Source organism: Paroedura picta, chromosome 4 (assembly GCF_049243985.1).
Source record: "Paroedura picta isolate Pp20150507F chromosome 4, Ppicta_v3.0, whole genome shotgun sequence".
In the NCBI taxonomy this organism is placed as follows: Eukaryota; Metazoa; Chordata; class Lepidosauria; order Squamata; family Gekkonidae; genus Paroedura; species Paroedura picta.
The window spans coordinates 132,590,940-132,617,452 of record NC_135372.1 but is presented as its reverse complement, the minus strand read 5'-3'; the positions used below and the strand labels follow the sequence as shown (position 1 = coordinate 132,617,452).

General features: G+C 46.7%; 1 protein-coding gene across 3 annotated transcripts; it reads right to left on the bottom strand.

The window, feature by feature from the left end:
• Positions 1-5,750: 5,750 nt before the first annotated feature.
• On the bottom strand, positions 5,751-24,634 carry PCK1 (phosphoenolpyruvate carboxykinase 1). 3 transcript variants are annotated; one of them, XM_077335696.1, is made up of 10 exons: positions 23,894-24,634; positions 21,658-21,917; positions 20,205-20,386; positions 17,528-17,731; positions 16,750-16,937; positions 12,310-12,472; positions 11,237-11,461; positions 11,016-11,147; positions 8,940-9,035; positions 5,751-7,532 (listed from the first exon to the last, which is right to left on the bottom strand). In XM_077335696.1, exons 2-10 carry the CDS (start codon positions 21,879-21,881, stop codon positions 7,078-7,080), a joined length of 1,869 nt encoding a protein of 622 aa, XP_077191811.1. In that variant the 5' UTR covers positions 21,882-21,917; positions 23,894-24,634; the 3' UTR covers positions 5,751-7,077. The 3 variants fall into 3 exon arrangements, with proteins under 3 accessions (XP_077191811.1, XP_077191810.1, XP_077191812.1); XM_077335695.1 differs by having other exon boundaries at positions 21,658-21,889; positions 23,894-24,632; XM_077335697.1 differs by lacking the exon at positions 21,658-21,917 and having other exon boundaries at positions 23,894-23,946.
• Between the last annotated feature and the right edge of the window lie 1,879 nt (positions 24,635-26,513).

Here is a 26,513-nt window from a genome sequence, read left to right as displayed (position 1 = left end):
GCTTTGGCAACAGCTACTTTCACAGCACAAATGTTTTCACTGTGAGTGCGAAGTATGTGACCTTAATGGTGTTAATCCTGAACACTATTCAAATGAAGGATTGTAAATGGGCCAATCACAGAGCATTGCTTAAAAGACTCATGGGCCAATCAGAGCCAGTCAGGCTCTTTGGCGAACTAGCCAAACTGTAAATAAGTTCATGTTCCGACTATGTTGTCTGTTCAATGTATCGGGTTGGAGTCAGAGATAATGAAGAGCTGATTGTTTTCCAAGAGCTGTGTCTGCGTCTACCGAACCTGCAGACTTAATAGTGTGACCGAAGAGAAGCGGCAACAGCTATTTTTATGGATTGGCTACACCTCCTGTGGCAGCCATTTTGTGGCTGCGCCCGCCATGGTTTATCAGAATTACCATTTTGAGCCGACAGGCCGGAAAAGGTTGGAGATTTCTGAAGCAGACATTTTGCAAACAAGAGGATGGTGTCTTTGTCATGCCTGTGAAAATATAGGGTTGCCAGGTCCTCTTGCAGGGGACAGGGGAGGGTTTTTTTTGCCACATCCAGGGCCTAGTTGCACACAAAGGATAATGCACTTTCAATGTGCTTTGGCAGCTGGATTTTCCAGTGCAGAACAGGAAAATCTTCTTCTAAAGTGCATTGAAAGTGCACTATCTATTGTGTGCAGACTAGGCCCAGGTTGGGAAACTCCTGTAGATTTGGGGATGGCGCCTAGGCAGGGCAGGGTACTGGGGTACAATTTCATAGACTCCACTCTCCAAAGCTGCGATTTTCTCCAGGGGAGCTGATCTCTGTAGTCGGGAGATTTGCTGTAATCCCAAGGATCCCCAGTTCTCACCTGGAGGCTGGCATCTGTAAAGCCTGGCTCCAAACGTCCCTCTCATAAATTCCCTTTTCCTGCTTGAAAATTCAAATCAATAATTGACAGCACCCTCGTGGCTTGGCAGGCAAAGGTGAAATTGCTTTAAAAAGAAAAGGGAAAGAAATATTCAAGGTGACATGGCTTTCAAAGTAACCAATCATAAACCCAACAACTTTACAGCTAGAGGTAAAACTGAATCATCATGTCTAGGAACGTGGGTCAACATTTAGAAAAGTCACTCAGAACAAAGACAGGTCATAACAAACAGTAGCCAGGAGCATGATGAAAAGAGAAAGTCCAAAACGTTAATGGTCCAGGGTTGCTTTCCCTCCATAGGTTTTTCAGTGGTCCTTGTGGCTGCTGCGTTCTATGTGTTTCATTTCTGTCTTGGGAGGGCAAATAAATTAGCCGTTCCTTCCGTTCAGATCTGGGCCTTCTTTCTTCTTGGTGTAGGGGTTAAGAGCAGTGGCTTCTAATCTGGCAAGCCGGGTTTGATTCCCCACCCCACCACATGCAGTCATATGGGCGACCTTGGGCTAGGCACAGTCCTAATAGTTCTGTTCTCTCCGAGCCTTCTCAGTCTAACCTACCTTACAGAGTATCTGTTGTGGGGAGAGGAAGGGAAGGCAATTGTAAGCCACTTTGGGTTGTGAAAAGCAGGGTACAAGAACCAACTCTTCTTCTACTGCAGGCCAGACAGGGCGGGACGGTAGTCTTTTGCAGTGGGTAGTATAGGAGCAACTGAACTAACTGCCCATTCTCTGTGACCTCTGGCTCCCTAAATCTTTTAATTGTTGTTGTTTTATTATTTTACTGTAAACCACTGCAAGTCTTTGAGAGTGGCGGTATGTAAGTTAAAATATAAACAAACAAACAAACAAATAAATAAATAAATAAATGCCAAAGTGAAAATGACATGGGTTACACTTGTTTAACTGCTACAGTCTATTCATTATTGCTAGGGTTACCAACCTCAAGGTGAGGCCTGGAGTTCTCTGCACGGACCTCCATACCAGTGAGATCAGTTCCCCTGGAGAAAATGGCTGGTCTGGGAGCTGGACTCTGCCATGATTCACTTCTCAATTATGGTGCCCTAGAATGTTGTGTAAATTCTAGGCATTTCCAAGAAGTGATATTGAGTCACTGGTGTGATGTCATCTCTCCCCATTCCCCCCCCCAACACGCCCCTCCTGCCAATTTAAGGTGACCAGATTGTCCCACTTTTGGAGGGACATCTGGGGGTACCTGGCAAATTGTACTTATGTTGAAATAAAAAATATATATTACAATACTATTTTTGCGTTCTATGCGTTCTATGAAACTTTTTGTTGCTCCATATAGACCAAATTTTAAATCAAGACCCCCCCCCCCCTAGTCAATGGTGTCCTGCTTTACCAATGTTAAAATCTGGTCATGCCAATTGCCAGATGGAACCTGGAGCTCTCCTGGAATTTCAGCTGAGCTGCATCTCCAGACAGTAGAGATCAATTCCCCTGGAGAAAATAGCCTCTTTGAACTCTATGGTATCACACTTGGGCTGCGTTCCTTCCCTCCCCTGAACTCTGTCCTCCCTAGCCCAATGCCTCCAAAATCACCATGAATTTCCCAATCCAGAGTTGGCTGTCCCAATTAGGACATAGGCCTAGATCTCGATAAAACCCCTGCTTCCCCCCCAAATCTGCATTACCATTTTCCACTTTATGTGTTTATACAATAATTTGCACAGGGAGTCGCAACCTTGATTTGATCCTCTGGGCATTATTTCTGTATAAATATTTAACAGTTGTGCTTACGTACCTGTTTATGCATGCAACCATCCTTGCAAATTTTTGTTGACAGAGCAGAGGCAGTAATTTCAGTGTTTTATTTACCCTAATAAGGGGAGCGCCATTCCTTCCTAATTAGAGGCCTGCTGTTCACACTCTTACTGCATAAGCAGAGATCCGAAATGGGAAATGGGAGGGGGTGGGGAGAGAGAGAATGGGTCTTCTGATCTATTGCCCAGGATCTGAATTACTGCAAAGAGTTAATTTGCCATTCAAGCAGCACAACAAGCAGCAGATGCCGGCTTGGTCCCATTATTTCATCAAAGCCACACAAGAAAAGGAAAGAAGAAGGAATGAGAAAAGGAACCGCTTTAATTTTCCATGACTTGTTACAATAAAGAAATGATTTGGTTTTGTAACAGGTATATAATAAATCAATTTCCCATTTGCAAATCAGGAGAGATGAGCCCAGAGGTAAGCAAGAAAACAGGGAAGGGTAGAAGGGAGAGAAATGTACTAATGAATAATATGACCATCACACCTACCCAAAGTCTCCTGTAGTGACATCCTAGGCAGAATTACACACTTCTAAGTTTACAGACTTAGAATCACAGAATCATAGAGTTGGAAGGGGCCATACAGGCCATCTAGTCCAACCCCCTGCTCAACGAAGGATCAGACCTAAGCATCCAAGAAAAGTGTGTATCCAACCTTTGCTTGAAGACTGCCAGTGAGGGGGAGCTCACCACCTCCTTAGGCAGCCTATTCCACTGCTGAATTACTCTGACTGTGAAATTTTTTTTCCTGATATCTAGCCTATATCGTTGTACTTCAGCCATTTGTGCTCATTTTGTTTCCAGAAAGCTCAGTAGATAGCACATCTCCAGGTAGGGGTCTCTCACATCACGGCCTGCCTCGTCCTTTTAACTGGAGATGCTGGGGATTGAACCTGGGACCTTCTGCATGCAAAGCAGAGACTCTTCCACTGGGCCACAGCACCTCCCCTAAGCATTTGAAGAAGATGAAGCATTGATTACAATCGCCTTCCCTTCCACTCCCCAAAACAGACACTCTCTGAAGTAGGTGAGGCTGAGAGAGCTCTGACAGGGCTGCTCTGTGAGAACTGCTCTAACAGGTCTACGACTGGCCCAAGGTCACCCAGCTGGCTGCATGTGGAGGAGTGGGGAATCAAACCCGGATTGCCAGATTAGAAGGTGCCACTCCTAACCCATACACCATGCAAACTTTGCTTCTGCCTTCCCATCAACCTTTCCCTAAGCTTCAGGATCTGCTGTTTGCCTCAAGGCTAGACCCTCAGAAAACCTTAGCTGCAGCTGAAAATTACAACTGTAAGAGGCAAGGAAGCCTGCATTTGTTGCGTAGAAGAGACAGCATTTGAGCTACGGCTATGCAGCCTCCTCTAGCAAACCCTGGAAGCCATCTGTTGACTGGCACCCATACCTATTTGCTCTTGGAAAGGAGAGGAGACTATAAAGACTTTAATCGGGCAATCAAAGTGAGTCTCTTCACTGAACAAATATTTGCTGCTTTTTATTTTGACTGTGCTCAAATGTTCCAAGTTGGGGCGGGGGGGGGGGAGACATCTGAGGTCCCTGCTCTGAGTGTCTCTTGGGTGCTATGAACCTCAGAAGAGCTGTGCTAGACCAGGTGAGTGGGCCTTATAATCCAGCCTTCTGTTTCACACAGTAACCACCAGTTGCCCTGGAGGGCCAACGAAAAGAGCTGTGCAGGTCCTTTCTGGCCACTGGCGGGGGCTGAGCAGGTAGAGTTACAAGATTGGAAAACTCCTGGAAATTTAAGGATGGAGTCTGGAGTCCGGGGACCTCAATGTGGTACAATGAAACAGTCCAATTTGCAAAGCATCTGTTTTCTCCAGTGGAGCTGATCTCTGTAATATAGAGATAAACTGAACAAGTTTTGAGTCCAGTAGCAATTTGTTCTGCTGTTTCAGACCAGCATGGCTACCCACTTGAAACTAGAGATCAATTGTAATTCCAGGGGATTCCCAGGTCCCTCCTGGAGGCTGGCATCCCTAAACCCTGGCTATATCAATTCCTCTTCAAAATTACCAGCTGTAATAGGTTTCCCTTTTAGTGTATGCTGGTTGGCTGTCTGACTCTTGTTGTGAAAGCAGATGAATGGTCATTGCAAGGAACAGACAGAATCGTGCTCTACAGGAGTGCATTGAAGGAAAGGTGAAGTGAAAAACAAATGATTTCACAAGATTCCAAAATCTGTTGACAAAACTAGAAACATTTCTCCATGCTTTGTTGTATTGATGCTGAAACTTATCAGAACGCCTGACTGGTTGTTAGCTGTTCTGCACGCATATCAAACAGGCATGCTGGGGACTGGTAACTTTTTATTCTATTCATCTATATCATGCTTTTTATCTCATCAGATACAGTTGGGCTTGCTTCTGAGCAGACATAGGCTGATTCTGCACTTACTTTTTTTCCCCTGATGCATTCAGATCAATTTGAACTCGGGTCTTCCTCTATCCCCCCCCCCCAATTGAAACAAAAAGTATTCAGCACTTGATTGGGGAAGCTCAGAGCAGGGAGGGGAGCCAAGCACAGCAGGAGTCGCTTTCTTTTCTTGAACTGGGCGGGGGGAGGATTGGAGACAGCAAAGAAAAGGGAGATAACAAGAGGCAAATCTCTGCTGAGAGAAGTTAGGAGTTCTGGAGCACAAGACAAGCCTTGCATCCAGGAACCAGGAAGTCTTTGAACTGACACCCTGGCCAATCAGGGAAGACTGCTTTGCTACAGTGTGGGGGGCAAGAGGCAGGAAGTTAATCAGCAAAAAGCAGAGATCTGCACATTTACTGATGCCAATTTTTGAAATATCAAGGGTTATATCCACTTCTGGATATTGCGGGGGAAAGGTAGGGTCACTCCAGATCAATCATGTATAATGCGGAGGGAAAATTCAAAGCGCCCAAAATCAAAGTGGAAATCGAATTCAGTGTAGACGGCAGGGATTTATTTGAGCTGGCAGTGGGTAAAAAGCCCCATGCAGACTACACCATAGAATCTGTCTGCCCCATTACAATCCATCTCAATATTGAACATGAGGCATCTGGTGTATAAAATCCAGTTTTATTATTGTAGAGCTCAATGTTAACACACAAAGTCAGTAAAGGAGAAGCAAAATACCCAAACAGAAAAATATAATGGGGCACACAGGTCAGTTACAGGTGTGGAAAGATGGAGCAGCAATCTTTCCCAAGTGTCCCAAAAAGTCCTACAATAAATTAAAAGTCAGTGCTTTGCCCCTTAACTAAACATTCCTGTGCCGATTCCCCTTGAAATGACAACAGAACTGATCAGTGGAATACAGTGAGAACATAACAGGCAGCCAACCTTGAATTCCTGGAAGAGGCAAAGACTTCCCCTGGCCACACCCACTTCCTAAAAAGACTTGGCACACACCACAAGCAGAAGAAGAGTTGGCTCGTCTATGCTGCTTTTCTCTACCCGGAGTCTCAGAGCGGCTTACATTTGCCTTCCCTTTCCTCTCCCCACAACAGACACCCTGTGAGGTGGTGAGGCTGAGAGAACCCTGATATTCCTGCTCAGTCAGAATAGTTTTATCAGTGACGTGGGGAGCCCAAGGTCACCCAGCTGGCTGCATGTGGGGGAGCGCAGAATCGAACCTGGCATGCCAGATTAGAAGTCCACACTCCTAACTACTACACCAAACTGGCTGCTGTGGTGCCCATGGGCATGTTGGGGACCCTTGGAATAGGCAGAAGGGGAGTTCTTAAGCTTTTTCCACCTGCTGGTATGAAAAGAGTTAAATCCCCTATTCCTCCAGTGAAAGGGCATTTCAGACATTCAGCTGCCAGTATATACAACCACCCCCTGGAGAACAATCAAATGCCTGTGCAAACCATGCCTGAACTGGGTCCTTGATTTCAGCACCATGTTCTTTCTTCCCACTGCAGACTCAATAGCCAAAGATGAAGGAATAAAGGTAAGAATCATGCCTTGATGTGTTCCCCCCTCCTCTGGGATTGCTCAAGAGGCATAAGAAGAAAACTACCTGGATTCTAGACCTCCCCAATCATGATGAAACAGCCTCCGGTATGCTTAGTAATATTATGGAATTGTAGAGTTGGAAGATGCCCTACAAGCCATCTAGTTCCACTGAAGCTACCTTGGGATAGGTTTCTTGTCCTGTGAGTGCTAAACTTATCCGACGGAGGCAAACTTATCCAGCAATAAGCCTGATACCGTTGACAACGAGCTCTTCATTTCTTTCAGTAACGTGTCTATCAGGAATTCTGGCCATCGCTTTTGGCTTACTAAAGCAATTCAGGGTTTTATTGCCAGCCATGTCGACCCTAAAGAGATTGTTGGTTTAATTTCTTTAGCTGCCTGGAGTTATCAAAAGACAGAAGGACTAAGTCAGAGCTGCTTTATCCTCTGCTCCAGAGCAAGAACCTCCCGTTCCATCTCATAAGGGAGATCTGCATTCACTTGCTCTTCAAAGTACTTCTTGATCTCTCCCACTTCCTTTTCCCAGAATTCCTTGGAGATGTCAAACAGGGCCGGCATGTCCATGCCTTCCAAGCCTTTCAAGTTCAAGCCCGCGTCATCCGGGACATAGCCGATGGCCGTCGGCCGAGCAGAACCCTCTCCTTGGATCCGCTTGAACATCCACTCGAGCACTCGGGAGTTCTCACCGTAACCGGGCCACAGGAACCCGCCTTGCTTGTCCTTCCGGAACCAGTTGACGTGGAAGATCTTGGGCAGCTTCGCGGCAGGTCGGTGCGCCATGCTGAGCCAGTGTGATAGGTACTGGCCGAAGTTGTAGCCAAAGAAAGGCCTCATGGCAAAAGGGTCGTGCATGAGGATTTTGCCTGTGGAAAGGACACAGAAACTGCATCAGGGGAAAGGTCTGAGATATAGCCACAATGATGACAACAACTGGTAAGTATGCTTGGGCTTGAAATGCACATTTTAAAATATTTGAACACATGAATCTGCCACAACCAGTGGAGGATGGAAATGACGTACTGAGAGCAAGAGGGAGGCTCTGCCAAAATGCAGCCCACATGACCCAGAATCGACATCACCATGTCAAGGCGGTGCTCTGATATTTGAGCAAAAACTCTATAGTAAATTTGTCTTTTACCATAGTTTTGGCCCAAATACTCAAGCGTTGCCATGACATCCCTGCCATGGCAAAATCACTTCTGGATTCCCTCTTTTTCGGGATAAATTCCCCCTGCCAGCCAGTTGATTGGCGGCTGGGTAGTGAGCCCTGGAAGTGGGGGATCCCCACTTCTACCAAAGGATGGGGGTTGGCAACCTGACCTTATACTCATGCTTATGCCTGTATACATGCTTATACTCAAGAAGTTCCTGACAGTTAGAGCGGTTTCTCAGTGGAACAGGCTTCCTCGGGAGGTGGTGGGTTCGCCATCTTTGGAAATTTTTAAACAGAGGCTGGAGAGCCATCTGACGGAGAGGCTGATTCTGTGAAGGTTCAAGGGGGTGGCAGGTTACAGTGGATGAGCGATAGGGTTGTGGATGTCCTGCATGATGCAGGGGGTTGGACTAGATGACCCATGAGGTCCCTTCCAACTCTGTGATTCTATGATTCTCTATGATTCATGCCTGCTGCAACTCTGCTACACAAAACAGGGACCCCAGACCCAATCTGTACACTCAGTAATGCAGGGGTAGTCAAACTGCGGCCCTCCAGATGTCCATGGACTACAATTTCCAGGAGCCCCTGCCAGCATTCGCCAGCGAATGTTGGCAGGGGCTCCTGGGAATTGTAGTCCATGGACATCTGGAGGGCCGCAGTTTGACTACCCCTGCAGTAATGTGTGAATCAGGAAGCTGCAGACCCATGCCTGTGGGCCTCAACTGGGCTTTCCCAGCCTAAAAAAAGGCCTGGAGGTAGAGCTGTTGGGCTTGTTGGGAAACCTGTGCAATCCCTGGGCCGCGATCATGAAATCAACATTTCCCCAGATCATCAACTGAACAGATGCCTGGGCTTAATAGTGCAACAAACAGCATGAATAGCTTTTGAAGGTTACAAGGCTGGAGACGATTAGATTCCCAAGAACGGAAGATGATACGATAGATGAGTGCCTTTTTCCTACGCATATTTACTCGCAGTTATTATGGTACAATAAATATATTTACTCGATGGAAGAAAACAGTTCCCAGAAATGAAGCACCGGCAAGTAAACATTTGTGTAATAGAAGAGATGGGCTGTTTAAACATACAATGGCATTGCTTTATTTCGAGTTACCTTTATGTTCCGCTGCGGCTGTTGCTTCTGATCTCATTGTGGCACCTACGAATACTCCATGCTGCCAGTTAAAGGCCTCGTACACCAGAGGAACACCTGGAGAGAAACGTAACAGCTGACGGTGCCATACACCAAACGTAACAGCTGACGGTGCCATACATCATGTGCCGATGAAATGTGCATTTAAGGCAATGCAACATGGGTACGGCTAACATTTGTAAGTCTCAGATTATAGCACATCCTTCTTGCCCGTGTCTTATCCAATCTGCCCCAATTGTAGGTATGTCCATAAGGAGACTACTCTATATGCAAGTGAGCAGGAATGGAAATTTACATCGCTAGCAGCCCCCATTCTTTAGGCCTTCCTCTGAGTGGCGATCAGGGTGGAAGGAGGATCCGCAAAGAGCTCAGGGGAAGTATATTCCCTTCCCTGTTGGCTCACCAGTGGTGTGAAGAAGCAGTGAACATGCACGCATGTGCACGCAAGGATTAACACCAAGCCCAGAATGCTAGCCCATAGCATTGACTTCTACAGGAAAGGGGTGGGCAGCAGAATAGAGAACTAGACACGGCTGGGTGGGAACTAAACACACCACTGCCATTTTCAGGGGAAGTCATGTGTACTCCTCAAATGTCTTGTTCTTACCACCTACATTTTTAATATTGCTAAAAAGATGGTGAGTTAGGTGGGGGGGAATCCAATATCCCACGCTTCCTAGATATTCTTTGAATAAAACAGAGTATTTAGATGAAGAGACAGTTTGAAACCAACCAGGGCTGCAAGGGGACTGAAAAGTCTGTTAAAGGTAAAGGTGCAAGCACCGGGTCATGTCTGATCCTTGGGTGACGCCCTCTAGCGTTTTCTTGGCAGACTCAATACGGGGTGGTTTGCCAGTGCCTTCCCCAGTCATTACCGTTTACCCCCCAGCAAGCTGGGTACTCATTTTACCAACCTCAGAAGGATGGTGTCAAACTTGCAGAGAACTCACAACAGGCTTCTTAATTAAAGAAAGCTTTATTGGAAGATACTACAAGACATAGGACTGAAAAGTCAAATCTGACCAGAGTACAGATTTGCCTCAGCTTATCAATACATTTCTCCCGCCCAAAACTTGACAGTTCCCAAGGGAGGGGGGCAAGAGAGAAACCAAATGTAAAAGGAAAACAAGCATATATTCACATAACCTTGGGGAGGTGACAACAAGCCCAGGCTCTGCCGAGAGGCTTCAAACAAGAGATAAGGTTATCACAACAAGTTGTTAGAACTAGCAAGAATACATGACCTGGGACTTCCAGGCGCCTAGCAATGTAAAACCATATAACTGACATGGAGGAACTCAAGCTAATTTATGACAGGAATTCTACAATCCTGACAGATGGAAGGCTGAGTCAGCCTTGAGCCAGCTGCTGGGATCGAACTCCCAGCCTCATGGTCAGAGCTTCTGACAGCATGTTGACTACCTTATCACCCTGCGCCACACGAGGCTCCTTTGTACAGCTCTATCTATTTATACTTAAAAAGCGACAGGAAAGGCGTGGGGGGGGGGGAAGGGGGAAATGAAGCAAGAAGAGTCTCATGTCAACAAGGATACAGGCAAAGTGTAACTAAGCCACTGGTAAAAACCACTCCCAACTGCTGAGAGCACCGTAAACAAGATCAATCCACCTTTTAAACATGTCTTTTTATACTCATGGAAATAAAGTTAAGGAGTCCGGCTGTAGTCCGAATTAGCCTGATCTTGTCAGATCTCAGAAGCTAAGCAGAGTCAGCCTTGGCCAGTATTTGGATGGGAGACCTCCGAGGGTTGCTATGAACCAGCAGGCCATTGCAAATCACCTCTGAATGTCTCTTGCCCCCACCTGGAATCCCCCACCTGGAATCACTATAAGTCAACTGTGACTTGATGGCATAGATAGATAGATAGATAGATAGATAGATAGAGAGAGAGAGAGAGAGAGAGAGAGAGAGAGAGAGAGAGATAAAGATAAAGATAAAGATTGGATAGATAAAACCTGAGCCTTCGGGGAGGGTGGTATATAAATATAATAAATACAAATCTTTGGGGAAATTCTTACCTTCAGGTCTCCGGCCTCCGAAGATTATTCCCTCCACTGGAACGCCTCCCGGAGCCTCCCAGGCAGAATCGATAATGGGACACTGGCTGGCAGGTGTACAGAATCGGGAATTGGGATGAGCACAAGGTTCTCCTGAAACCAATAAGATATCAAGATTCAACTTACAACTGAACTGTTAGCCTCACGTCCGAAGGTCATACATGGAAGAAGGAAGGCATTACCGCTCTTGGCAGTCCATTCCTTGTTCTTCCAGGAGAGCACCGTCACGTCTGGCTCAAGCTGCTCATCGATACCTTCCCAGTAGACGCCTCCATCGCTGGTTTCTCCTACATTGGTGAAGATGGTGTTCTTCTGTATCGTCTTCATGGCATTCGGGTTTGTTTTCTCTGACGTTCCAGGCGCGACGCCAAAAAAGCCATTCTCTGGGTTGATTGCTCTTAAGTTACCTGGAGAATTTTACAAGTGACATCACTTTAAGGCCTCAAGAGTCTGCTGGATTGTGTGTGTGTTTGTGTGTGAGAAAGAGAGAGAGACAGAGACCTTGTGCATCCCTTTTAAATGGCTTTTCCCACTGCTTTTCCCCGGGGACAGCAAAGTTGTCTAGTTTGTCCCTGAGGCTCTCACTGGTCTCTGAAGATACTTATGTGCTTTTAAGCTGTTTGTTTCCTGGAGTTTAACTGGTGGTCTATGAAAACGAACCATCCCCGCCCTTCTTCTTGCTAAATGACATTACAACACAGGAGAGATAAATGCCCACTCCCCATGATCTAGTATCCTGAAGGCCTTACACCCTCTCCACGTTTGAATGTATGGCATATAGACAACAGTGGAAGAGAAGCACAGATTAGATATTTTTAGATGTTTGGAAACCTTTTATGGATGCCGCTATTGTTCTTATAGCCTGGACCTAGGCGTAAACTGCATGGAGCTTTTATTCCAACCCCAGATCGATTCAGCCCCTGCCCTCTACACAGAATGTGATTTCCGTTTGGATTTGGGGCGATTTTAATTTTCCTTCTGCAGCAAGAAGGATTGATCCGGAGTCACCCTACCTTTATTGTGCCATATCTCAGACTGCTTTTAATCCTCAATATCCGGATTGGGAAAGAAAGCTCCGTGGCAGAGAACCTCTGATAGGCTACACCTGGTCATGTGACACGCTTGCCCCCCCTAAATGCTAAAACTTTCACCTTGGGCTTAATTCACTTCCCTCTGCATGCCTGCAGGATACGTATCATGTGGCTGTGTGGCGCCAAGTGCTTAGCTACAGTCAGGCTGGGTCCTGAGGAATTACCTTCTTCGTCAAATTTCATCCAAGCAATATCATCCCCGACACACTCGATCTTCCACCCCGGCAGTGTTGGGTTCATCATGGCCAAGTTGGTTTTCCCACAAGCACTAGGGAAAGCCGCTGCGAAGTATTTCTTTTCACCTTCCGGGTTGGTGATACCCAAGATCTATTTAAAAGGAATGTTATGCAGTTGTTTATTTTATACTTCATATGTCTGCCACAATTTTTCCCCCAGTGGAGGACCACAGTGGTCCCCAACCTTTTTATCACCGGGGTCCGGTCAACGCTTGCCAATTTTACTGAGGCCTGGGGGGTGGGGTAGTCTTTTGCCGAGGGATGTCATTGATGCCTGAGCCCCTGCTCCACTTGCTTTCCCGCTAGCTCCCCTAACTTCCTGCCGCCCGCTGGGGGGCGCTGCCAGCAGCAGCTGCACAGTGCCATGCCAAGGGGGAGCCCCAGCCATGGCGGCCACTGGAGAGCACCAAAGGTGAGCTGGCGGCACAGTGGCAGGGCAGCCCCCGAGGCAGCAGCCGGGGAGGAGGACGAGGGGGAGCCACAGCCCGGTATCGACTGATCCATGGACCAGTATTGGTCCCCGGAAAGGGGGTTGGGGACCACTGAGTCACTCTATTTTGTCTTCACAACCCTGTAGGGTAGGTTAGTACAGCTGGCCCATGCCCCCCCCCCCCAGTAAGCTTCCATGGCAGGCAACTGAGAATGTGACCTCCTGTCCAAAGCTCAAAGGGCATGCATTTTGTCAATTTATTTAGATCAGCCTTTCTCAACTTTTTCACCATTTAAAACCCCCTGAAACATTCTCCAGGAATTCCCCAAAATGGTGGGATCATGAAGAATATGACTGGGAAGCAGAGCTGTGGACACGCCCACCTGGGGTCCCTCCCCTTCCCACCCCCTCCAGGCCCATCACTGGCCATTTTGAAAGGGGGGTCAACATGACCATATCACCTGATAAACGTTTTAAAAATTAAACAAATATTAAAAATTAATTAATTATATGTGCTTTTGTAGCCAATTTATGCTGACCCCCATCATGGGGTTTTTGGGGCAAGAGATGAACAGAGATGGTTTGCTATTACCTACCTCTGTGTAACAAAGTTTTACTTGACGGGCTCCCCTACAAATACTGTCCAGGGCTGGCCCTGCTGAACTTTGAAGATTTGACTACCCTGGCCTAGCCTGGGCTATCCAGGTCATAAAGGATGAAAAACCTACACCCCATAAGCTTTTTGGGGCTCTGCTGGGCTCTTTAAGATTCTGGTCATGAACTTTATTTTTATGACTGCTGTAAATTCCAAGAATAGCGTTTTCCCTCTAAGAAACAAACAAAGACCTTTTAAAATGATACTGTATAATAAGGCATTATATTGTGATCTGATGCAATGTTTATTGTACACATCCCGTCCCCTTTTAAAACTGCCTTTGTAATCCCCTTCCTTTATGATTCTGTTTCACGTCTAAAAATAGATTTTGTGGCCTTAGCGAGACAGTTTTTCCTTGGTGCCGCATAATCCTTCTTTATTGGTGGTCCCACCTTCTTCTTCTTACTGTCTGAGTGAATTGCTTTTCATAGTTTGTGATGAAATTAGGTAACAGATGTTGTCACATCATCAGCAAGAGCTGAAAGCTGCCGAGTCAGTAATCACTGCTCAGTGAGAACCTCCTACAGAGACCTGAGACAAACAGATCTCCCCTCGTCCTTCCGTCAGTTCTACAGGAGTAATCACATTGGCTAGCCTTCTACCTGTTCACCTGTATCCCAGAGCAGCATGCATGATTCTCAACCCCTTCCTTTAGTTTACATACACACGTATGCATGTACACAAACACACAGAGCCAGGACTGCTGTCAGGGCAAAATGGAGGAATGGAGAATGTTTTATGCTGTTTTGGGTTTCCGTTGGAGAGAAAAGCAGCAAGATACAAATCAATACCCAGGGTGTATTTATTTATTTGGGGCCTGTGTGATGGCTTTCTCAACCAGGGTTTTGTGAATAAGGTGGCTGGAATAAGGTGACTAGATTGTCCCACTTTTGGAGAGACATCTTGGGGGCACCTGGCAAATTGTACTTATGTTGAAATTTAAAAATATATATATTACAATACTATTTATGTGTTCTATGCGTTCTATGAACATTTTTGTTGCTCCATATAGACCAAATTTTTAACAAAGACCCCCTCCCCTGTCAATGGTGTCCCGCTTTCCCAATGTTAAAATCTGGTCACCTTATTGAAGGCCCTGGAAGGGTTTTCTGAATGGGAGGGAATGGGAAGCCACTTTGTAAATAGAGGGATCCTTCCAAAGCTGCTTGTGATACGGTTGTTCAGTGTGGGAGAAAGTCAAAATTCCTACCTGGTCTTTAAGGGCTTTCTAAAACAACACTTTAGGTTTGCTTTAGATATATTTTGTAGCTGCCTAGATGGCAGCGGGTGATTGGGGCACAATAAACTTTACACAAAACAGATGGTATTTCCTTAGCAAATACACAACTAAACTGAATGTTTCTTTCCTGCAGTTGCTCTTGCACCAAACTAGCTGGGGTTGGGAAATCTGGTTTTGCAGGCAGCAAAAAATGTATTTTTATCCACAGGTGCTGAGGCCCATATGTGCGCTAAGACTAGATTTCTATAACTCGCTCTACACGGGCCTGCCCTTGGGCTTGATCCGGAAATTATAGCTGGTCCAAAATGCAGCTGCTAGGGAATGCCTTGGAGGGCCCATATCTGGGCAGTGCTGACGCAGCTGCATTGATTGCCAGTTCAAGGTTTTGGTATTAACCTTTAACGCCCTACGTGGTCTGGGACTCACATACCTGAGGGACCGCCTTTCGCTCTATGCCCCCCGCAGTGCCTTATGCTCTGCGGGTTCTAATTTATTGGTTATCCCCGGCCCCAGGGAAACGCGCCTGGCCTAAGGTGACCAGATTTTAACATTGGTGAAGTGGGACACCATTGACTGGGGGGGGGGGGGTTCTTGATTAAAAATGTGGTCTACATGGAGCAACGAAACATTTCATAGAACACATAGAATGCAAAAATAGTATTGTAATATATATTGTTTAATTTCAACATAAGTACAATTTGCCAGGTACCCCCAGATGTCCCTCCAAAAGTGGGACAATCTGGTCACCTTAGCCTGGCCTCAACTAGGGCCAGGACCTTTTTGAACCTGGCCCCTACCTGGTGGAATATGCTCCTGGAGGAGCTACGGGCCCTGCGGGAGCTTCGGCATTCCGCAAGGCCTGCAAAACAGAGCTCTTCCACCAAGTCTATGGTTGAGGCCGGCACAACAAGAAAGACCTGCTTGGACCCTGTTCCAGAATAGTGTGTGTATGTCGGCTGTGGTTTCATCTGCCCCCTCTTCCCAACTTCCTTATGAGTTAGTTTTGGGAGAAGGGATAGGGTTTTGTATTTTTTTTCCCTACTGTGCTGCTTACTTTTATATTATGATAATCAAATTCCGATGTTTTTATGTCCAGGGTTTTAATGGGGTTTTATTCAGACTGATGTAACCTGCCAACAAATCAAAGTATAATAATAATAATAATAATAATAATAATAATAATAATAATAATAATAAGAAGAAGAAGAAGAAGAAGAAGAAGAAGAAGAAGAAGAAGAAGAAGAAGAAGAAGAAGAAGAAGAAGAAGAAGAAGAAGAAGAAGTCGTCTGTAAACACGCAGCCCCTTGAGAATTCTGGCAGCCAACAATCCTCATGTATGCAGATAGGAACAGGAGAAGAAGAAGAGTGATTAGCTGAACTATTGCCATGGTTCCAATCAATACAGGTCACAACTCTTGAGTTGTTTGGAACACCATCACAGGAGGGGGAGAAATATGCGCGGAGTGTGGGATCCACTGGAACAGAGAAGTACTGGGTGGGGGAAAGGGCCAAGCACTTTCGCCTTGGTCCTGCTTTTCTGCTCACTTCCAAAATTGATTTGGAGAGTAATCCTAAACAGGTCTACTGAGCATCCTGCTCTGGCTATCCAAAGGGGCTTACTCCCAAGAAAACAATGAATTAGGATTGCACTGTTCGCATAGGACTAAGAAACTGGAGGAAGAGATGTTGTCCATGTTTCAGTAGAATATTTTGTTCTGTTCTGACTCAGAGGCCCTGAGTACCCAAGTCTAGCCCAATCGTCAAAAAGCTAAGCAGGGTCAACCCCCGTGAGCATTTTGATGGGAGACCTCCAAGGAATACCAGAGTTGTGATGTGCAAGCAGGTAATGCCAAACCACCTCTGAACGTCTCTTGCCTTGAAATCCCCTTGACAGCAGTAACAGAACGAAAAAACCCACTGAAGTGCAATAAATCATTTCTTACCACTGCAATATAAAACAGTGGGGAAAAATACATTTCCTGTAGGACTTCACCTTGATCATTTTCAGGATTTAAATGATGCTTTCATTAAAACATTTCCTACCAGCATGTGTTCAGCAAGCCAGCCTTCCTCCTTGGCGATCCTGCTGGCGATTCTGAGAGCGAAGCACTTTTTCCCCAGTAGGGAATTGCCTCCATAACCACTCCCAAAAGAAATGATCTCTCTGTGATCGGGGATGTGAGCAATCAGAGTCATATCCGGGTTACATGGCCAATTATTCACCAGAGATTCTGTAAAAGAAAAAAACAGTTTTGTCAGTTTCTTCTTGTAATCTGGTTTTCTGTCACTAGATGTCACCATTTGCACAGCTAAAATCAGTTTTGCAAGCATGTAGTAGTGTCCTTTGAAAATATCCTTTAAAACAGTTCCTCATGTTGTGGTGACCCCCAACCATAAAATTATGCAAGTGTTCTTTCACAGAAATTAAACCAAAACTGACCAATGGTATGAAGATCCATTGTTCATGGTTGTATATCACTTGTTTTTTTTCTGGGGTTTCTCAGTTCAGTTCTGCCGCCTGTCCCAGCATGCCAATCTTGCTCTTTTCCACTGGTCTAGATAGATGAATGCTCTATCTTGATCTACCCTGCAAGGCTATTGTGTAGATGGCACCCCCCTACCTCCGGCCAAGCTGCTTGTCCTGCCGCAATCCCTGTGAAAGGGTCATGCGACCCCAAAAGGGGTCCCGACCCCCAGGTTGAGAACCACTGATCTTGAATATGAAGTTACGCAAATAAAACCACAGAATACTGTGCTGTGTCAATAACATTGAAAGATGACATGTTTTGGTCTGGAAATCAGCCAAAGGCAGGGGGCTTACTTTTCAGGGGCAAAGGGCAGCCAACAGAATGGAGACATTTCACAAATTCCCCATCACCAAGAGCTTCCAGGACAGATGTTCCCATCCGGGTCATAATTCTCATGCTGGCTACTACATATGGAGAATCTGTCAGCTCAATCCCAAACTTGGATAAAGGAGAATCAAGCGGTCCCATGCTGAAAGGGATGACGTACATAGTGCGCCCTGCAAAAGAGAAACAGAGGAAGGGTTTTTTTTTTATTGGGGAGGGGGACAATGAATATATTCTGAATCTACATCTGCCACCTCTCTTCCTTTTTCTCACACACACATGCACACACAAATCTGCCTTTAAATTTTATAGTCTTTTTAAAAAAAAGAAACTGAATGCTAATGCTATTCAAATTGATTGGCAGCTGCCAGAAGGCAGTATTTAAGATTCAGGTTATATATTCGGTAGAATTAAGTAGCAAAAGGGTTTCTGGATTATTCTATTTGAGAGCCAGTGCCTAGGGTTGGATGAGGTCCAGGGAGAACCAAGTTGAGCTCTACCTTGGAAACTCACTGGGTGACCTTGGGCCAGTCACACTCTTTTAACCTAACCTACCTCACAGGGTTGTTGTTGGGAGAGAAAGGAAGAGGGGAGAACTACATTCTCAGATACTTTGAGTCCCCATTGGGGATAAAAGGATATGAATTAATTAATTAATGAACAAACGAACTAATGATTAAAGTGTCCTTCCCAAGAAACACCTGAGCTCTACATTGAGCATATAAAGGATATTAGACTTGAGGGATGGGGGAAGTTTTTTTTTTGGGGGGGGGATATTGATGATTTCTTTAGAGGGGTTTAGCAGCAATGTGAAATGGGTGCGTTGAGAATTAAATTCCATGTTCCAGGGCTCATTCCCTGGAAAGCGTCCATGCCATAAATGCACCCGAGGAGTCCAACAATCAAAATTCAATGAAAAAGCAAAAATGTAAACCTGCAGCAATATAAAAAATTAAACCACACAATGATGTAACCTGTTAAAAATAACAAGCAAGTAAAGATTATACGCATATCAAAAGAACTGCTTGCTAGATGTGATTAAAAACATGAGAAAACAGGACAAATGCCAACTCGTATCAAAAGATGTCAAATGCAGGTAGCCAGGTGAATTTGGCTTTAGGGGGAGTCCTATAAACCAGGGGTAGTCAACCTGTGGTCTTCCAGATGTTCATGGACTACAATTCCCATGAGCCTCTGCCAGGAAACGCTGGCAGGGGCTCGTGGGAATTGTAGTCCATGAACATCTGGAAGACCACAGGTTGACTACCCCTGCTATAAACAGTCTCTGGGGATCACCTGCCTTATTGCTTAAGGAGAGGGGCCATAGCCCAGGGGAAGAGACTCTGCTCTGCATGCAGAAGGTCCCAGCACCTCTAGTGAAAAAGATCTGGTGATGTGAATGACCTCTGCTTGAGAGACAAGCTACTGCTGCTATAGTCAGAGGGAACAAGGCTGACTTTGAAGGATCAAAGGTCCGGCTCATCGTAAGGCAGCTTCATGTGTGTTCATGTGTATCTCTCATCTCAAGAGGCTGTTGTGTGGCTAAAACAGGGGCAGAATGATGTACACTGCTACAAATCAGGCAGGAAAAGAAGATGATTGATACAGGCAAAAATGTACATGTGCTACAGGAAGTGGTATGTCAGACCACTTCAGTCCCACCATTCACGAGTCTATTGCCTTGACCACATGAAGCTGCTGTATACTGAGACTATCAAGGTCAGCATTGTCTACTCTGACTGGCAGTAGCTCTCCAGGGTCACAGGAGAAGGTCTTTTTCATCTCCTGCTACCAGGCCCTTTAAAAATGGAGATACCAGGGACATAACTTGCCAATACTGCATGCTGAGCAGGTGGTTTACCACTGAACCCTGGACCGTTTATGCATTTGCAATGTTACTCAGATTTGCATTCTTAAACAGCCTACTTTTCCATCCATTTCCACATTAAAATCTGCCCATCCAGGCACAGACCTGAATTGCCTTCTCACTTACCATGTGGTTAAGGAATTCCTGGTAACAGCAATTTCATTTTTTAAGACGGAATCTAATTCAGGGCCGTCTACTAAACAAATGCTTGCATTTGGGTTTTTACCCCGTGGCCTTCATTTTGAGTTCTTTGTGCATGCCCCTTTCCTCATCACCATCCTTCCTCCCCCTCCCTCCCTCCCTCAAATCTGACTTTCTTTTTAAAGGGGTGATTGCATTACAATGCTGTTCCTAAACTATAAAAAAAACAGCAGAAGTCTTGCTTGCTACACTTCAGCAACGTTATAATGTGACAACCTATGCTTTAAAAAAAACACATCCAGTATACTTGAGGCGTTTGAGAGCATCACGAAAGGTTGCCTCCTTCCAACTCTCAGTGCAGAAAACATATGGAGAGTTTCAGCCTGGCAAATCAGGGGAGGAAAGCCCAAATGCGGAAAGCAAAGCATCATCTTATAGCATCCAATGGAAAGCCAAAGCAAGGCTGAAACAAGGTATCTCTCAAATGCGGAAACGGTCTTGGAAGAGACACAAAAGCAACTTGCAGGCAAACGGGCGGTTCAGAGCTAGAAGATCTCTTCGCCACGAACAAAGGAAAAACAGCAAAATGAAAATAGGAAAGGCATTTTCATTCTTATACTCTTCCTAGTTTTCTCTACCTTTCATGCAGCCAGGGAATCGGACACTGAAGGCCTTCTCAAACTCTTCTTCTGACATCCAGCGCCCCAGCTGGCTTGCTCCACTTTTGGGGATGGGGATGGTGTCCCTCTGCTCCTGGGTGACAATGACAGTTTTGCTTTCAATTCTGGCCACGTCCCTGGGGTCCGTGGAAGCCAACCAGCTGCAAAGACAAGAAGCAGGACACAGATCTTCAGGGACACACCGAATTTTACAGATATCCACTCCAATTGCTTCTTACCTGAAGAGAGGCATCATGACTTTACAGTGTATGAAACCACTTAGCCCTGCAGGTGAGATCTGCGGATGCCCCATTACAGCTCGTTTCCAGACTCTAGTCTAGAGATCAGTTCCTCTGGAGATATGGATGCTTTGGACAATGGACTCCAAGGCTTTGAACTGAGGTTCTTGTCCTCCCCAGGCTCCATCCCCAAATTTCAAGGAGTTTCCCAGTCTGGATTTAGCTACCCAACCCCACCCCCATCCTGACAAATCTACTCCTCAATGAGTAATTACATAAAATAATGTATTGCCAGTGGACACAGGGATGGCCGTAAGCATACGTGGCTTTATAAGGGAGTTAGATGGATTCATGAAGAAGAAGTCCATCAAGGCCAACCAGACTTGGGGACTAAAGGGAACCTCCATATTCAAAGAAGTGGCATGATTGTGCTGAATATGGTTGGGAAGCAGAGCTGTGGACACGCCCACTTGGGGCTCCTCCCTTTCCCACCGCCTTCAGGCCCATCATTGGCCATTTTGGGAGGGGAGACATCATAGTGAGGGGTGGCATATAAATTGAGTGAGTGAGTGAGTGAGTGAGTGAGTGAGTGAGTGAGTGAGTGATCTGGCTAGCCTGGGCCCATTCTGCACACATAGGATAATGCACTTTCAATGTGCTTTGGAACCTGGATTTTCCTGTGCAGAACAGGAAAATCTACTTCTAAAGTGCATTGAAAGTGCATTATCTATTGTGTGCAGACTAGACCCTGGGCTATGCAAATCAACAGCCAGAACAAACCTGTCATTCATGACCATAGTATAAAGTGCATAAAATAACAACCAAGTCATGCGAAACTGCAACTGTCATGAATGTATCAGTTGCTTACAGCCAAACAGAATCACACAGAGCTGAAGGAGACCACAAAAGGCCCTCCAGTCCAGCCCCGCCACCTTCTTGGAGACTTAAAAATCACCTGTCCTGACAGGTGCTCCTCCAATCTCCTCCTAAAACCTTCCAACAGAGGAGACTGCACCACCCTCTGCAGCAGCATATTCTATCCAGAAACATCCCTCTCCATCAAGAATATCCTTTCAAATGTTTAAGTGGAACCTCCTTTCCCATCATTTGAACCCATGGCTCTTAGTGTCTCTACAGCTGCAGGTAGATCAATGGGGGCAGGCCGAGAGATTGAATGTCCTGGTGCCACTTACCAGTTCTCATACTTCCTAAGCTTCCTAATCATGCCTTGCTCTACCATCAGTTCCAAGATCCTCTTGTTCTCCTCCTCCGAGCCGTCGCAGACATGGACAGCCTCAGGCTGGCACAGCTTGGCATTACTTTCAATGAAGTCCCTCACGGCCGGCGCCAGGTTCTTCAGATCCCCCTGGATGACCCTTGGGGCAATGTTCTCTAGGGTCTGCTTCTGGGGTGCCATGGCTTATTCTTTGCAGGAGGAGAAATGGATTGCAAACTTAAAAATAAAATCAACAACCAAATCTTATTGCACATCAAATCCCAAGTGGAACCATAGCTGCCTCTAGCTTGGGAAGGGCTGTAGCGGAATGGCAAAGCATCTGCTTGGCACGCAGAAGGTCCCAGGTTCAATCCCAGGCGTCTCCAGTTAAAAGGGATAAGGTAGAAGGTGATGTGAATGGCTTCTGCTGAGAGGCACTGCCAGTCTGAGTAGGCCAGGGGTGTCAGACATACAGTCTGGGGGGTGGAGATGGCCCAGCCGGGGCTCTTCGCCAGCCTGTGAGCAACTGGTGAAAGGGAGAGAAAGCAGAAGGCTGCTCGGGGGGGGGGGGGGGGAGCAGGCAAGTGGGTGCACGCAGAGAGATGTGACCGAAGCAGTTGAGAAATAGAAAGGAAATTGCTAAAGAGCAGGACTACGAGGCTGAAGGGAGGGGAATCTGGGAGAGCCAGGTTGGCCCCCTCTTCAACCTGCCTGCCTTTTACGTAGCTAAGCCCAGCTATCCTATCACCCCTTGCTCTCCTCTTCTCCAAGCTACACATACCCAATTCCCTGAATTCATCCTCGTAAGGGCTGGATTCCAGCCCCTCAACCATACTAGTTGCTCTTCTCTGAATATGTTCCAACTTGTCAATAGCGCTCCTGAATAGCAACACCCGTAACTGGACACAATATTCCAAATGAAAGCTAACCCAAGCAGAGTAGACTGGCATCCTAATTTCCCTTTTATCCAGATTCATTATACAGCAGTTTCGTGTGTATGTTCATTTGTGGTGTGTTTTAAAGAATTAGATTTTTAATCAGTTTTTGTATGTATTTATTGACATATTTTTATGCCACCTCTCCAGGAAGCTGTCCAAAGTGGCTTACAAAATAAAACTAATTTTTTAAAAAAACATTCAAAGTTATTAACTAAACGCTAATGAATCCCGGTGTATTACTGTCACTACTCTCATTTTTCAAAAAGACTGCACTGGTTTTAATTTGCTCGGGAACCTTTTTGTAAATCCTCAAAGCTGAAAGCAGTATATGCATCAGTCTGGTGTAGCAGTGAAGAGTAGCTGCTTCTAATCTGGTGACCCCGGTTTGATTCCCCGCTCCTCCACATTCATCCAACTGGGTAGTATTGGAAGTGTCACAGTCCTGATAGAGCTGTACTCACAGAACAGTCTCTCTGAGAGCTCTCTCAGACTCACCTACCTCACAGGGTGTCTGTTGTGCGGAGAGGAAGGGAAGGCACTTGCTCTATCGTGGGTACTCAGAGTAGCTGATTCTCTCCAGGGTGTCAGCTGGAGGCCTGTCACATGCCCCCCCCCCTAATTGGTCCTTTTAACTTGAGGATTGAACCTGGGGCCATCTGCATGCAAAGTAGGTGCTCTCCCATTGGGCTTGCCAATCTTCAGCTGGAGCCTGGAAAGCTCCTTGCAATTACGATTGTTATCCAGGCAACAGAAAACAGTTACTGTGGAAGGAATGATCACTCTGGACGTGGGACTCTACTGCACTGTACCCTGAAATCCCTCCCGTCCTCAGACTCTGCCCTCCGCAGTCTCCATCCCAAGAATTTCCTGGTATTTCCCCTCCAAGCACTATCCTACTACGGAGCCACAGATAGGGTTGCCAGGTCCCACCTTGCCACTGGTGGATAGTGGGGGGTAGGTTTGCAGGATCCAGTTGGGAAACTCCTGGAGATTAGAGAGGAACCCCAATGAGGTCTAGTGCCTTAGTGGCCACCGTGCAAAAGAACTGATCTCTGCAGTCTGGAAAAGAATTACAATTCCAGGAGACCCCACAGCACCCACCCGGAGGCTAGCTAGCCAAAGGTCCCTCACCAAATACAGTTGGTAAATAAAAGTATGTTGCCTTAAAATACCATCAGCATTATTTTTAAAAGGTGCATGTTCCCAGAGAAAACAACCTTTCCCCTGCAGGTTACAAGCAAGATCGAAATGCACATAAAAGAGTCATATACTTACGTCGCTAGGACTGGCTTGGCTTCTGAGAAGCAATCTCGATGCTTGTCCAGAGATCTTCCAGAGACCTCTGGAGTTCCAGAAAGCCTCTTCGTTGCTTAAATACTCAACTTTCTGCCCTGGCCCATCCCACCCGCTGAAGCCAGAGGCTTGTGGTCTACGTCACCCCGGAAAACGTGTTGTTTGGGTCCTTGCCAAAGGGTAGATGTCCTCAGGAACAGCTAAGCGCTAAAAGTCCTAAAGAGGTTATCAGTTAACCATCTCCATGAATGAGTGCTCCAAGCAGAGGCTGTGGGGGCCCTTCCCCGCTCCTGGTGTTTTCAAAGCCCTTACGAAACTCACTGGCTGGGCCAACCTTTGGCCTGGTTCTCTCCCGAGGCAAAGAAAGGCACTCTGTCGTCACTCCTCGGTGGGAGATCAGCAGCAGCAGCCAGAGGACTCTGAGGGCAGTTCTGTGCGGACTGACAGCAAAGAGGAGGAAAAAGACGGTTTCGTAGCCACAGCAACAGCTGGGGGCTCGGCCGAGGCGTGTTTGGAAATGTCCCTTGGCTCTGGGGGGAAAGGGCAGGCCTGAATAGCCGTCCCGAAGAAAGACGGCAGTATTTGCATTCGGGCCACACGCTCCCCAGCTCCCGTATTCCGTATGAATGGAAAAGCATATTGTGGCATGAAACAAGCGTTGAAAGTTAGTTGTTTGGCTGTCGTGTCTTCTGCGTTTGCCTTTCCCCCTCCCAAAGGGCCTGGCCTGTGTGTCTCCAGCTTTCCGTTGGGTGGCCACCAGAGGGGGGGTGAGGAGTAGGTTGGGGTTGCCAGCTCCATGTTGGGGTTTGGGGCTGGAGCCTGAGCATGACCAGGATTTAAGTGGGGCACAATGCCATGGAGCCCACCCTCCAAGGGACCCATTTAATCCAGGGAAATTGATCTCAGTAGCATGGAAACTGGTTACTGAGTGATCTTCAGTTGCCACCTGGAGATTGGCACCCTCAGCTTGCTCCCTTCTGGTTGTTTCCTTCCAGGCCTGTGTTTTTCGTCCAGACATCCCCACTTTATGGTGGGAACTCCCCAAGAGGGTGGGGGCAGCACCATTCTTGGGAACTTTTAGGAGCAGAGTTGCCAGCTCTGGGTTGGGAAATAGGTGGAGACTTTGGGGTGGATCCTAGGGAGGTTGGGGTTTGGGGAGGGAGTTTTTCTGGTTCAATTCCATAGGGCCCACCCTGCAAAGCAGCCATTTTCACCAGGGGAACCGATCTTGGTTGTCTGGGTGTCAGCTGTAATAGCGGGAGAGCTTCCAGTCCCAGCTGGAGATAAGTAACCCCTGTCCCAGGGGAATAGGCAAGCCCTTTTCATATTGACCTTCAGAAGTAAAATAAGGTTTCCTCAGTCACCTCACCTGGCCTCCTCAACTGCAGTGGTTATTCTAGGGCAGCCTTTCTCAACTTTTTTACCATTGAGAAACCCCTGAAACATTCTTCAGGCTTCGAGAAACCCGATTGTGCAGAATATGGTTGGAAAGCATAGCTGGGTACATGCCCGTGCAGGGCCCCTCCCCTTCCCACCCCCTCCAGGCCCATCATTGGCCAATGGGGAGGGCAGGTCAACATGACCATATATGGTCATTTAACACGATAAATGTTTAACAAATGTTAAACATATATTAAAAGTTAATTAACTCCCACCCATTCAGGAAACCCTTCCAGGGCTATCAAGAAACCCCAGGGCTATCAAGAAACCCCAAGGTTTCATGAAACCCTGGTTGAAGAAGCCTGTTCTGGGGGCTTCCTCTGACTGTTGTCCCCCTTTTAGGGTTGCCAGCTCCAGCTTGGGAAATACCTGGCGATGTTGGTAGATGGGGCCTGAAGAAGGTGGGGTTTGGGAAGGGGAAGAACTTCAGTTGGGTATACCATAGAGCCCCATCATCAAAAGTAGCCATTTTCTCCAGGGGAACTGATCTGTCACCTGAAGATACGGTTGCCAGCTCTGGATCTGAAAATACCCGGAGGCTTTGAGGTTGAAGCAGGGAGTGGGTTGGATTTGAGCAGGGAGGGACCTCAGTGGAATATGCTATGGAATCCACCCTCCAGAGCAGCCATTTTCTCCAGGAGACCTGATCTCTGTCCCCTGGAGATGAGCTATAATGCTATGGAGTCCCCCCTCCAAAGCAGCCATCTTCTCCAGGAGAACGGATCTCTGTCCCCTGGAGATCAGCTATAATGCTATGGAGTCCACCCTCCAAAGCAGCCATCTTCTCCAGGGGAACTGATCTCTGTCCCTTGGAGATGAGCTATAATGCTATGGAGTCCCCCCTCCAAAGCAGCCATCTTCTCCAGGGGAACTGATCTCTGTCCTCTGGAGATGAGCTATAATGCTATGGAGTCCCCCCTCCAAAGCAGCCATCTTCTCCAGGGGAACTGATCTCTGTCCCCTGGAGATGAGCTATAATGCTATGGAGTCCCCCCTCCAAAGCAGCCATCTTCTCCAGGGGAACTGATCCCTGTCCCCTGGAGATGAGCTATAATGCTATGGAGTCCACCCTCCAAAGCAGCCATCTTCTCCAGGGGAACTGATCCCTGTCCCCTGGAGATGAGCTATAATGCTATGGAGTCCACCCTCCAAAGCAGCCATC